The sequence below is a fragment of the Bemisia tabaci genome, chromosome 4 (genome assembly GCF_918797505.1).
Source record: "Bemisia tabaci chromosome 4, PGI_BMITA_v3".
In the NCBI taxonomy this organism is placed as follows: domain Eukaryota; kingdom Metazoa; phylum Arthropoda; class Insecta; order Hemiptera; family Aleyrodidae; genus Bemisia; species Bemisia tabaci.
This window is the reverse complement of record NC_092796.1, coordinates 17823803-17838195: the sequence shown is the minus strand read 5'-3', so window position 1 is coordinate 17838195 and position 14393 is coordinate 17823803. Positions and strand designations below refer to the sequence as shown.

General features: G+C 34.4%; 2 protein-coding genes across 3 annotated transcripts; one reads left to right on the top strand and one right to left on the bottom strand.

Annotated features, from left to right (window-relative positions):
- Positions 1-149: 149 nt before the first annotated feature.
- On the bottom strand, positions 150-5059 carry LOC109034380 (uncharacterized). The gene is made up of 4 exons (XM_019047495.2): positions 4763-5059; positions 4059-4181; positions 3356-3442; positions 150-2104 (listed from the first exon to the last, which is right to left on the bottom strand). Exons 1-4 carry the CDS (start codon positions 4830-4832, stop codon positions 1962-1964), a joined length of 423 nt encoding a protein of 140 aa, XP_018903040.1. The 5' UTR covers positions 4833-5059; the 3' UTR covers positions 150-1961.
- A 138-nt stretch (positions 5060-5197) lies between these two features.
- SCCRO3 (defective in cullin neddylation 1 domain containing SCCRO3) lies at positions 5198-14151 on the top strand. Of its 2 annotated transcripts, XM_019047498.2 has the most exons (5): positions 5199-5429; positions 5726-5850; positions 6774-6930; positions 7890-8838; positions 10351-14151. In XM_019047498.2, the coding sequence occupies exons 3-4, from the start codon at positions 6840-6842 to the stop codon at positions 8789-8791; spliced, it is 993 nt and encodes a 330-aa protein (XP_018903043.1). In that variant the 5' UTR covers positions 5199-5429; positions 5726-5850; positions 6774-6839; the 3' UTR covers positions 8792-8838; positions 10351-14151. The 2 variants fall into 2 exon arrangements, with proteins under 2 accessions (XP_018903044.1, XP_018903043.1); XM_019047499.2 differs by lacking the exon at positions 5726-5850 and having other exon boundaries at positions 5198-5429.
- The last annotated feature ends 242 nt before the right edge of the window (positions 14152-14393 follow it).

The window sequence follows — 14393 nt, the reverse complement described above, 5'->3', positions numbered from 1 at the left end:
AAAGTTCAACTAACATTTCAGATTGGATTTTCTCTGTACCAGGATCCTTTTTCTCGAGTACGATCAGATGTATCCTTGAAACTAGGGAACTCCTATATCTTACAGGTGTGAATGATGGCAATGGAATAAAGAAGTAAGAACCACAAGACTTAGTTATTTGCTGGGTGTATAATAATATTTTAATGGCTTCAGTTCCTTCAGGAAGATAGAATAGGCAAAACTTAAACATACTACGACAGTAAATGAAAGTGAAGAGGTAAAAACAAAATGCACTTACAACAGAAAGCGCACAGAATGAACTAAACATTAAAATACATGTGTATACATTGAAATAGTCCATCACAATAAGGAAAAGAACAAAGCACACCATAGACACTACTACAATGAAAAGGGTCTTATCTCCATTGTGAATTTTTGCTGCTCTAACCCCAGATTGCGCCCAAAGGCAGAGGAGACATCTATTGAGCTTCAAATAACGCTAAGCCTTGAAGCTATGTCTGAGAGGAGAGTATGTCAGAAGGGTTGCTTTAGTATGTAGTGAACATTATTACAGATCGTTTTCATTGTATGCTTTTGTACTTCAATGTGCTAGGGCCAGGGTTTGCATCAGCTTTTCCATAGGTATTGATTTCTTTCCTTTCTCCTATACATGGAACCTACAAAACTACAGACTGCATCATTTTTTCCATACTGATTTTTTTTAATCCTTATCTCTGGATGAAAGTGAATTGGTATGATGTGATAAGACACAAGCACTAGTATTTTTCTTCACTACTAGTTGGAAAAAAGAATCTAAGATGGCGTTAGGCATGGGCAGCCAACATTATTAATAATTCAGCCTCATATATGTAGTAACATTAATATACAAGGAGGGGAAAGAAAAGAAAATTCTTAGCTTTGACTCAAAGTTACAAAAAATCTAATGATCTTTGTTTGTCAGTTCAGGTGTCAAACTAGGTTTTTAACTCTGGATATCTAAAATTAAAAACAAAGAATTGTAGGAACAGCAATGGAAACTCAAGGTAACCAAATTTCAAAATGACAATTATAAATTTTGTAAGCAAACTTCTAAATTAGGTGAGTTGGTTGCAAAATTATGTAACACCACTCTCCTGTGACCTTTATGAAATGATAATTTTAGTGAAATTAATGGTGATATCTGTGCAAAAAAGAAAATGCTATGCACTTATTGTTAGTCTGGTTGTGTAGCTCTGCGACTACTTTCTTATTCTAAAGTGATATTCCCTGTAATTGGTATTGATTCCTCAGAAAAAATAGAGAGATGAAATGAGTGTTCCAGGTCAATAACATAGAAGGTCATACAACTGAGCAGCATTAGGCAAATTTTAGAATATGTTTGCAACACCTAGTCTTTTGCGATGTGGCAAAAAAGTAATTCGGGAGCCAACAGAAAATCTCCAAACTAATAAATGCTATCTTCAAACAGGTTGAGATTTTCCAAATATTCTTCCTAAATCTCCGCAGCTCCATATCTAATTTTTCCCTTGTTCCATAGAATGAACTGTACAGAAATTTATTAGTTTTTCATTTGTTGCATTATACACTGTATTAGCTGATTTTGTTAAAATGCCTCATGCAAGATCATGCTCATCAAGTTTGACTTGAAATATTTTATAGTTTTTCCGTAATAAAAATGGAACATCATAGAATTAAAATTCAGATAAGTAAATAATGATAATAAAATATAAAATGTTTACAATACGACTAAGAAAACATGTACATTACTGCATTTTGCAATGATTGACGTCTCTTTGGGTCATGAGTGAGGAACTAGAATACATAGAAAACAATTGCAAATAATAAAATATTTGTTTTTCTGCTGTTCAGGTAGACTGAAAAGTTGTCATAAGCAGCACAAAAGGTAGTTATACCTCTGACAGTTAAATTACAAGAAAAATTGAAATGTGGAATAAAATAACACGGTGAGTTTGGCGACAGTTTCATTTCTTTTTAATTTTTGGTGAGGTAGATTGGAAAACGCTTGAGGCAGCCATCAAGTTTTCGATGTACTGACCAAGGACTTGATTCTCAGATCTTAATTTTAAGTTTTCCTCTTTAATTGTGTCTACTCTTTGAGATAAATCTGAAACAATTAAAATGTATAATATTAGACAATGATAGAAGCACAGTAAATGTACATAATACTTATGATGGAGCAGCGGTTAAAAACAATCAACATAAATTGAAAAAATGTTGTCTGCTTATAATCGACTTGTCATAAAAAGACATGATACGGCAAAAAATCCCTGCGTACATTATGAACCTTTCCATCAGGTATTTTTTTTTCAGATAGCTGAGACAAAATTGAGAGATTTTTTTCCAAGGATACTTCTGAGAAAGCAAAGCTCAGTGATGTAAGCTCACTTTGGAACTTTCAGTTCTTCATGGACCAATTCTCCCTGATCAGAATAATGTAGGAGCAAATTGACGTGAAATTGCAAAAACTGGTATCTTGGTTTGCAATGATGAGGACTTCTTTTCAACATTTATTTTTTAAACACTTGACATAATTTCTTGAAAACTTCCTTCATTTTTTGATCCAGTGTAAAGAAAATTTCAAGCAATGATATTAATTTATTCTCTTCCAATCAAATAAAATTGGAACAGAGATTTTGGATAACAGCAAATGCAGTTTGCATTTTTGTAATTTAAAAGTTGCAATTGCAGGCACCCTTAAAATCAGACTTTGGCCGGACTAACAAGAGCTATTTAACTAATTAGCATGCCTTTCACAAGAAAGCAATGATTAGTGACTTATTCCTCGAGTTCGAATTGGAGTCAATGAAGGGAGCTTTTTATCACTTGTTTTAGTGGTACAGAGCCAGTGAACATAGTGACAAATAGTGCAATATCACCGATGGCTCTTCAATTTTCTTGTTAACGACTGCTGACAGCATAACAAATGTTGCACATTATGACTTCAAACACCTCCAATTTCAGAGATTCAGAGTACATTTATACAATGAAATTACTAGACCTTGTGCGTCAGTTTGTGGTGTTGCAGACTTAATTTCGTACTACGTGATTTTAGTGTAAAACTATTCAATGTCATCCCTTTACAACTTCCAAAAGTTTCCATATTTGTGTGAGGATTATTCTGTGAAAAGTCTAAGACGTATTGTTGAATTGTTTCCTATTAAAAGAATGAAATTATAGAGGAGATTTTGAAGCAAAAATTGAGATACGTGGTTTGGGAATCGCACTGTCAATTTCAAAAATTTCACTCAGGTGGTCAAAGTTGACAATCAGATGAAGTATTTGAGCTGTAGCCGTTGCCAATACCTAGGAGATTTTTTAGGGTTTCTACGAGATTATGGCTGAGGGTCAAACTTACCATCTAAAGTGTTCTGTAGTTCAAGGACTTGAGAGATCAATCGTGCTTTTTCCTCTTGCTCATCTGGACTGATGTCTGGATCTAGACCTAGAAATATCAGGGGAAAAAATAAGAACCTCAGTGCAATATAGCAAAGATGCTGGATGGACATCCTAAGTAAAACAGGTTTCCTAAAAGACTTAAATGACCTTATCACATGCCTTCTTCTCTCATGACTTTCTTGTGCTGAGATAAAGTATTTGTTTCTTATCATTTATGCTGTTTTTCTTTCAACAAAGATTGTGAGTGAAAGGGGTGGAATAATGAAAACGCGTCTTATTTCTTATTTTAATCATGCAAGTAGGAGAAATTGAAATCATCATCCACTAAGCATGGCTTTATGGATGATATAGGTGTGGAGATGTCCACTAAGCAATGCAGTGCAGTAATACGATGCCTTTTATACACAGAAACGCCGCAAGATCAGTATTTCCTAACTCTATCTATGATCTCTATTCTGCAAACACATGCATAAACAATACATTCATTGGACTTAGTATTGTACAAAGATTCAGAAAATACATTCTCCCAATGCCCAGTGCATATGTGCTCTTTTACCGATTAAGTCCTCAATTATTGGTGAAACCGAGGACCCCTTTGTAGTAAGTTTTTATGATGTGAGGATACAGCGATGATGATCAACAATATGTTAAAGAATACTTACTATTATGACTTGGGCTACTACTTCCATTTGTGAAAGTCGATGGTATTGAGTCCATACTCCTTCCACGCAAGATGGCATCTGAAGTTTGTGACATTTCAGTAGATTCATTGTCTTCAATAATAACTGAAACAATAATGACACAAAGAAGGGTAAATTATGCAGGTGTTCAAGGCATACGGGGAATGTTAGAACGAAGTTACAGCCTGTTTCAAATGGGATTACCCATTACATCTGTTCTCGCATATGGAATCTGCAGTAGCAGCAGGGCATCAACGGATCAAACAGACACCCCCCTTCCCTCCAATTGCATATGAGTTTTCAGTAGGCATAGATCCGCATTAAATTTCTTAACCTGGCATGATAGAAAATGCTGGACACTCTAGAATCTAGTAAGATTTTAAGGTGCAAATTTTCATGTACGTAACTTGCATGTAAAACAAGAAGGGAAATGAAATTAGAGGTTAGTATACTACTTGTGCCCTAATCCTTTGACCGTCAACGGTACATGAACAGTTTGAGCACACTGCAGTTTCCCTGCTAGATATGTATGGTACGTGGTGTTTGATTCCATTAATATTGGGTGGAATTGTATAAAGAAGGCAATAGTGGCAAGTCCTCTTCAAAAAAGTGTCTTCCGTCTAGGATACAAGATAAGCTCAACATTACAAATCTAACCAAACCAGAGTAATTAATTATAAGCTCACCTTGCGGATCATCATCTGCTAGAGGGATGGTACTCATATCATCTTGGATGGGATTTTTTGCGGGTTCCATCTTCACACAAGGTAAATCGTTAAACAGGAATGTCAAAGGTTTGCTTGGAATCTTAATCTATTACACAAGTTTCTTGGGGCTATAATCACGCCCCGTTTAATTATTTGCACAATACAAACTGTTGTAACGCCTAAATAATAATTAATGGTGAAGAAAATAAGAGAAAATTGTAGTGGAAGTGGACGTTTGATTACTGAGGAACATTTTGGGAAGTTTCGGGGGCACTGAACTATTGAAATTGAAGTTTTGAGGTTAGAACCTTGTTATGATTTTCTTTTTGTCAAAGATTACATTTTCGAAAATTAGGTGTTTTGGTGTTTACGTGATCATCTTTGACGTTCGCGTGACATCATAATAAAAAAAGTTCGACTTGAAACTTGCAACTTTTCGCTTGCTATTTCCGCGACTTTTCCTCAATTTTCTATTTACTTTGTGATTTAGAAGTATTAGATTTTGGTGTTGTAATGATCTCGGGAGTTTCCTATCCTTGCCAATATTTACCCGCACCTTTAAATTCTTCAATTGTCGTATCACATCGTGGCAGGCGTGACTTCTTATAAAAATGTGAAGCAGGAATCAACTTAGGACTGAAAATTTGTAAGCTTTCATAAACTACTTTTATTGACGGACTCATGGATACATTTGAGAAATCACCCTTTGTCTCATAGTTTTTGATTACCCGACAAAAATCACTGTCTTGCTTCTTTCATCTAGATCTTAGAAGGAAGTATTGTAACCCGGAGATACTGTACAATCGCATTGTTCCTGTTCCCTGAAAACTTATCAGTCCAATGCAATCCTCTTTCAGTTTTCAATCTTTAACTATCCATGCTTCTAAATTTATGTGCTTATAACTTTGTTTATCTTCTCATTTTGCACTCATTCTATCTAAGACGCAGAACGTCAGAATCTTGAGTGTTGACAACAACCGGGCTTGTGGTGTTTCCTTAAGATAACACGTGCCTGTTATCAAATCAACAATCGGTGCATTTATATCCTGATATATTATTGCCATTTGGTGAGTTATTTAGTATTCCTATCATTTTTAGCCCATTCTTTCTGAGTTGCCTATTTCTATGAAGTGCTGGCTCATATATGGTTAGCTTTTGTGAGAAATCTGCTGTAACTTTTCTATCGGAGCTAACCTTTCATACATGTGATAACTTTTTTCAAGTAGAAAGAAGAATTATCTCATCAATTTTAACCCAGTTAATGGTGGTGATCATTTTATGACTGTCTGAAAAATTGTGCCACCTACTTATTGCGATTCTGAAAGGTAACACAGCTGTGTCTGCTTGTTCTTCTTCCATATGCTAGTATGCTCATTTAGCTAAATATTGACCCACAGGAATGGTTTTATCCCCTCTTGACTTGAAATATCATGAACGGTGAAGCAAATTAAAAACAATTTTCCCTGTTGAGGAAACTCCCTTATCAATATTTACAAACTGTCACCTCCAAACATATTTTTAAGAGCAATTTGAACAAGTAAGTTTGGATTTGGGATTTTACAAGCTGTGATGATATTCAACGGAGATAGTTTGCCATTAGCCTAATGACAAGTTTCATGAAACATTTCCATCAGTATAAGTAATTCTTTACGAAGTCTGGAATTCTGAACTTTCCCGGTGAATTGTCTATTTTCTTTTAGGTTATGTGTCATGGGCACCTTATTTGACTGTAGGGATTGTGAACCCGACTGTATTCTGGTGATAACAATTCTGCCAAATTATTTTCATGATACATGGTACAAACCCTCTTCAAGGTAATTCTATAGTTCCCTGTTTCTAATTGTCTACTGGTCTTACAATAAATATCATGTTGTTTTGATCAAAAATCCTCCAGCCATCCTATCCGACTACATCCTAAAGCCATCCTCAAATTTTCCGATGACTATTATTTTTTTTCTATTAAGTTGACTCGTATTCTTCTCTCTTTCAGTGGTTTTTAAGCGGAGCTGACTAATGTTTGGTTACGCTGGAACAACTAGTCTAGGCTGGTCAACCAATGGGCAAGTGTTTCTCGTGTGTCACATCTCAACCTCAACCGGCTCAATCTGAAATTGTAGAAAGTGACCCTCTCGAAAAGATTAATGAAGGTTGGTATTCAATTCCTTTATTTTTTTGGGGAGGAGGAGAAGAACTAAAGCCATCTCTGTAATTGCCAGGGTACCCAAAACAATAGACAGCAGTGAAAAAATTGTAAAAATTTTATGAAAATTTACAAAGCATAAAGGAAAGCAACTCTTCCTTGGGGCTATGAGATTATTTCACCACCAAGGCAAAGCTCTATCATAAGTCATGATCAGGTTTCTCTGCATATCATTCGGACACTCTAGAACTGTCCTTGTGATTTTATTTGGTCTTCCATGAAAGGACATATTTTAGCTATTTTCCGATCAAAAGAATTTTGAGGTCCGTGCCAGCTTAGTTATGAAAACCAAATTTTTTACTGTTACAAATACACCACTTGATTCTTGAAAGATTAATAAGTGTGAGATGGTGTGTTACATTTAAAAAAAGCAGAAACAACTTTGGAGCCTCAGCCTTTTTTACAAAAGTCTGACAAGTGATTTTGCTCCAAGTTTCCAACATTTTTGCAAATATTTGAATTACCTAGAAAAATTTGAAGAATTTCACAAAATTTCTTTAATGTTGGGAAGGACAAAGTTCTCCAAACCCTGTTAACACTCAGTGGTTGATGGGTATCCAATGAAAATAAAATAAACTTCAAAAATGATGACCTCTCAAGAAATATTCTTTTCACTTCTAAGGCTAATGCTTCTCAAGTGTTATCATGCAATAGCTCATATTGACAAAACATTCTCTGTGAAGAACGTTTAAAAATTGCATCCCTAAAATTGGAGGCTCCATTTTTTTTTTATTGGTTTTCCTCCATCGGTGAATAAATCTTTGATTTGTATTCTGAACTTGATTAACAGCTTTTCTCAAATGTAATCCAACTTTTAAAGTTGTTTTCATGTAAGAGATTGACACTCTAAATTTTTTTAGCTTTTTACATCTAAATAATGTGGTTGTCCATTTTGATATGTTTCAGAAGTTGCAGACGCGTGTATAAATAATGTGGTGACTTATTCTGAAAGCTCTTTGATAGCTGTCGACACGCAAAGCAACGGCCACAGCTGCATGATTAACAACGGAGGGATGGCAGCCTCTAATGATAACTTTCATTTTCAGCGAGACAAATTTCCTTCGGGTTCCATCCGCTCCACCTTTTATCCACGAATCCCAGTGATATCAAGGAATAACACACTGAGCAACGATGGACTTAAAAAAGAGAAAACTGTCTCTGAAGCCAAGATAAATAACCTATTTGACTCATATCGAGATCCAGCAGAAGAACAAATTCTTACCGAGGGTATAGAGCGGCTGTGTTCTGATCTGCATTTGTCCCCTGATGAGTTCAAGGTGTTAGTTCTTGCATGGAAACTCGATGCGCAACAAATGTGCAGGTTTACCCGGGAAGAATTTGTAAATGGTCTGAAGTCCTTACATACAGACTCAATCCGCGGCATACAAGTCAAGCTACCTGAAATAGTTAATATTCTTGCTCAAGATGCTGAGCAGTTTAAGAGTTTATACAGGTTCACGTTTAAGTTTGGTCTTGACGCAAATCAGCGAATATTACCCTCTGACATGGCAATTTGTTTGTGGAAGTTAGTTTTCACAGTGAGAGAACCGCCTATTTTATCTAGATGGTTGACATTTTTAGAGTGTCATCCACACATACGGGGCATTCCGCGTGACACATGGAACATGTTTCTCAACTTTGCTGAATCAATCGGAAATGATCTATCCACTTACGATGATACAGAAGCCTGGCCAAGTATATTTGATGATTTTGTGGAGTTTGAAAATGACAAAACTAATCAAAATGTTAGCATAATTAATGCTAAAGATAGTGTTTGCAATTCGGACATGATCCCAATGACTGAATGACAAAGCTACTCTCAATGGATATTTTTCAATTTTTATTTTTTTAATCGGTAAGTTTTGATTTTTAATTAGTATTTTGTAATATGTCTATGTCCTTACTTGTACAACCAATTCTCAACTTTTACTTAATCTAAACTCAGGAAAATATTAGATCTTATTGATAAAATAATGACATCGTTTTTGTGGTGATGAAAACCTGTTTAAAATCAAATAGCATATTTTTGAGTATAAACCTTTCATCATTTTTCCGCACCTGAAGTCAATTGAATCTATTGATAAGAGGAAGTCTTTTTTCTTCACTGATGCGATCTTCAATAAATAAATTTCTGTAATGAATGTACCAAATATTATAAGTAAATTCTCAAATCTCTTTTTTTTTACCATCATGTAAAATATTAGAACAATGGACCACTAGACAAGGTACGAATTTAAGCAATCTGATACATGCTTCTTAACCAGAATTTCACGTAAAACACGATTCACACTACGAAAATTACCGAAATCAACTTCTAACGAAGATATTAACGTTTTTATTTTGCACTGATTACGAGGAATTTGAACTGCCCGCTCATAAGAAACTCAAAGCTCTACGTGAGTCAAATCGCGCACTACAACGGTTTCAGCAAGCTTCTCAATCGAGCAATGTTCATTTTCCACCATGTGTTGTTCAAACTATTGGTAATTTGCTATAGCTGAGCCAAAGTGTCAAGATTGAAATTGAAGATGTTTACATCGCAGAGACTGTCATGATAAACATTTAGCGCGCGATGTGAATCACGTAGAGCATTGAGTTTTCATGAGCGGGTGGTTTGAATTCACGCATCAAGAATCATTAAATATCTTCGTCAGGAGTTGATTTTGGTAATTTTCGTTGTGCGTATCGTGTTCTACGTGAAATTTTGGTTGAGAAACATGTATCAAAATGCTGAAATTCGTACCTTGTCTAGTGGTCCATTGAGGCAAAAGAAATCAAAGGCTCTCTGTGTATCTCACTGTCATGTTGAATTTACTTACTCAATAGAAGCTCAGTGATTAACTCCCTATTAGTGCATGAATAAATTATCAAGCACATTAACAGAAACCAGATTTATTTTGAAATTTTTTAGAGAAATAGGAGTATGTAAAATGGAACTGTCGTTAGAATGAATTAGAAAATAAAATAATTTAAATTTTTTAATCGTTGATCTTGGCAATCAAACTCACTTTATTGGAGCCCAGGACATTTTTGCTAGTCTGTAATTGCATTGTAAAGTTCGAATACTTGCCATCGCCTCTTTTTACAATTCTTTTATTAACACTCCAGTCAAGCGCAACTGTAATAATTGCTTTTCTCCAACACAAAAGCAATTCTAGGCACTAAATATGTCTTTTATGTTGATTTCAGAAACTTAAAATGATAGGCATTGAACAGAATCGGCCAGAAAGACCATTAACTAAAAAAATGAGATGGCTTGATTTTGAGTTGTACGATTCAGTTTTCTCCCTATTTAGGAAATAAGATCATTCATCTTGCCTCTTTTTTTCCAGTTCGACTTACCATTTTTTTGCTTGATTTTTTTCAGGTTTAACTTTTGTACCTCATAGTTTATATTATCAGCTGTCAATTCAAAGGCCAGAACAAATCGTGTTGTTCATTCGAGAAATGTCTGCTTTTTTATCTCCAGATTGCATTACTCACAGGTATGACTCTTATCGCTGTTTTTTTTTTTTACTTTCTCCTTTTTTTTATAAAGAACCTTTTTTTTTCCATAATTTTGATACGTATCTATTGCAAAGGTGTTTGCATACTTTTCATCATCATTTTTAGATCCTCCTTTTCAAATTTTCTTTTTATAAGGTCTCCAATTGACTGGAAAACGAAAAAAGTCATATAACTTTACAAAAAATTCAGGGAATTCATAAAATCGGTATTTTTTATTTTTGTTCCATTACGTACCGCTGTTTTCTGTATCATACTTATTTCAAGCTTGCAAGAGGGTCCTAAATTATGTTTAATGGTTGTGTTTTTGTGTATTTGGTGAAAAGTTGTCCCCTTTGCAAAATGTAGTCCATTTGTAATGGTCACCAATTACCCAGCTCTAAAGAAAAAACCCCACTGTTCCAACTATAAAACTTGACGGGAGACTTTCCCTGATTAACATGTGAAGCAAGGTTTCTCTATTAAATTTTTTATTCATATCATTTATTTAAAACACGAGAAATATTATCATCATCATTTCAAAAGTCATCTGACAACAATTTCTTAATTGACCAAGTTTTAATTGAAAATGGTATTACTCCAATTACTCGAGTGGTTGGCTGCTGGTGCCAGTCACAAAGCCATTAAACCTCCAGGGAAAAAAAAATACTAGAGTGCAGTCTCATCATGGCTACTAGTCACTTTTTAATTTGACCCCTCCCTCATTCCCCTAAAGGATGTGTCCCATTAAGGAGGTTATTGGGCCCTAACTTCGGTCGAAAATCGAAACAGCTTAGAATAATGTCATGTATGGTCAAATCAACTCTTAATCATCTACCCTGTGAGAACTTGTCCTTATTTGAGGTGTCTTTGAAAGGTTTTTGCCTGATTTACCAGCGCAAAGTAGTGAAGTTTTGCAGTTTTCTTGAATAATTGCTCATTTTCGGCCCTAAATTAGATTGTTTATGTATGAGCACAACTAACCTAACCACCACTTTCATATTCGAATATGTTAATCTTTAGTACACCCATTACAAAATGTACAAAGAAGAAAGTGGTAGTCGCTTGTGCTCATACATAAACAATCTAATTTAGGACCGAAAATGAACTATTATTCGAAAAAACTGCAAAACTTCACTCTTTGTGCTGGTAAATCAGGCAAAAACCTTTCAAAAACTCCTCAAATAAGGACAAGTTCTCACAGGGTAGATGATTAGGAGTCGATTGGACCATACATGACATTATTCGAAGCTGTTTCAATTTTCGACTAAAGTTAGGGCCAAAATAACCTCCTTAATGGGACACATCCTTTGAAAGTGTAGTCGAAATTCATTCATCCAACTGAAATTTGATGATTTCAATAGGATGCATGTTGATGTAAAGAAACTGTTCTTAATCTTTCAAAATGTTTCCATGCTTACCTCTAAATGTTACTTAAAGTGTTGTGGTAAATTCCTGTGCCCATGATTCTCTTTCAGTAAAAATAAGCACAGTAGGTATGCATTGTTATCCCTACAGATTTTATTCCATCGAATATACATATTTTTGTGTGTGATACCTGGCTATTTAGATGTCCAAAGTTGTGAGCACCAATTACACAGAAATTATGTCTAAAGGTCAAAGAATGAGCCGTGAATGAATAAAAAAATTACTAAGAATAGAGGTGGCAAGACGCACTTGTCAATAGACACAAGTCATGATTGTACAGATCACTCAAGATAATGTCATGTCTCTGCATTATGTAGAGACATTTTTCCCTGTGTAGTGAGAGTATCTGTGCTATGCAGGGCTTTAATGTCACCTTCGGTGATCTACATGAGCATGACTTGTCTGTCAAAAAATGAACCTATTTTGGTCGGTTTTTTGACAATATTATTCAGTATTTTAAGGGGGAAAACGCATTAGTGTACTTCTTTTAGAAAATACACTAAAAAATTAGAATTCTACATCACACGAGGGATTGATTAGAATAGGATAATTTGTGCCAATTAATTTGTACAACAATTTAGAAAAACATTTTCCTCTCAGATTTGTTGAGAAGTTGTTATCTTGGTATACTCTTATCAAGTTTACTATGAATTATCATCCAAAATCATTTGCACAGTCTTAAAACAGGTGACAGTTCCAAAGAGATACGACATGTGCATTGTGCAAGAGGGAATTCCGATGATTATCAGAGTTTAACAAAAAGAGCGTATCGATGAAAAATTGGTGAAGTATTCTTAGAGCAGGAAAGATACCTTTGCACTCAAAACATCCAAATGGAGACAAAAATACCTTTACTCCAAAAAATAAGTCACCCATCTCCTCTTATTTTATCACTCACAAAAAAGTATGTCTTTTTCAGAAATTTTGTGTAAAACTTGAATACACCAGCTTTTTATTCTAAAAAAACAAAATCTATTCATCTCGGGTATAAAATGTTTAGGTACAAGGAAATAAAAACTTGGTGTCATAAAAATTTGAATATATCTGCTCTCAAATACAGATTTGAAGGAACCAACGTGCCTTTTCTCTCAGTCCAAGATGGTCCAAAGGAAATGTATTTTTCAAAGTCTGTCAGGTTAAGAGTAATTGCAGTTTATTTATCACTCTTCCATTTAAGCATTTTCAAAAAAATTAAAAAAAGAGAGAAAAAAACCCCTAAGACTGATTTCTCAGCTCAGTGGTCAAAACTGCTTTCTTAGAGATTTTGCCTGATGGAATGAAGTTGCTTTTCTGCAGGAAGAGGCACTTATATTGTGAGGTTCTTTAGTCTAGGATGATACTACATTCTGAGCCAGTCAAAATTTTCTCGACTATAACTTCTTTTCACTGCCAAAATGCGTCAGAATATTTGATTTCTGCGCCTCTTTTAAGTTATTAGTAACACTTGATGATTGAACAAAATGATGGCTAAATATAATTCATTTATTACCTAATTAATAAATCAATTTCAATAATTAAACTCTGTCAAAAAAACACAACAAAGCACAGTCAGGGGAAAGTGTTGATCGACTCCTGAATTTCTAAACTGATTGTACGACTAACAGCTCCAAGATATGCTCATTCAACATGTAATGTGAAAAATGCAAATTTTGCACCAATTCTGTAATAGTTGACTTTGGTACCTTAAACCCTCATGGTCATGATTAATATCACTCTGCAAGGTTCTTCATTTAGTTTTTGTCTCGTTTTTATAATTTTTTTTTTTTTTCAAATATTATGACGCCTAAATTTTTTTAAAGAAATCATTCTAAATCTTATCCAAATGAGTCGAATTAGTTTAATAAGTTTTGTTACTTTTTCTAAATTTAATCTATAGATGTTATTATTGTTGAAAGTTCTAATTTGCCTTGGAACAAATTGTGTCTTTTCTCTCTAAGTGTTTATACTTGCCAATCTGTTTATTTATTTTATTTTATAGTTTTAATAATTTGTTCTTTTTTCATTTTATAATCACAATGTTTGTACATTTCTGCTTTATCACATTTTATACTGGGGGGTTTTTGTACTTATCAAGTAAAGAAAATTGTTTTTAACCACCATGGCTATGAAATCTTGATAGATAAAAATTGTGTATTAATAAGTCATGATTGCTGTCATACCTGTCATTATGATAATGCATGAGATTTGTAAAATTGTCGTAATTGTGATGACAACTTATAAATCTGTACACTGCACAAATATAATTGGATTATTATAATGTCGTATCATTGATTTCAGAGCTTCCTCTCAGTTTCAGACTAGAATACAACAATTTTCCATTTTTAGAATTTCATTAATTCAAGGAGGATTTTTTCATTGTTGATCAGTCTAGCCAAAATGGGTGGATCATAAGATTTCATATTTTTCTTTGACACGATCATAATTTCTCGGGCCTCACCAGACAGATAGATGTTGGACTTTTTGCTCATGTTGGAGTTGAACGTAAATCCTAAGATAAGT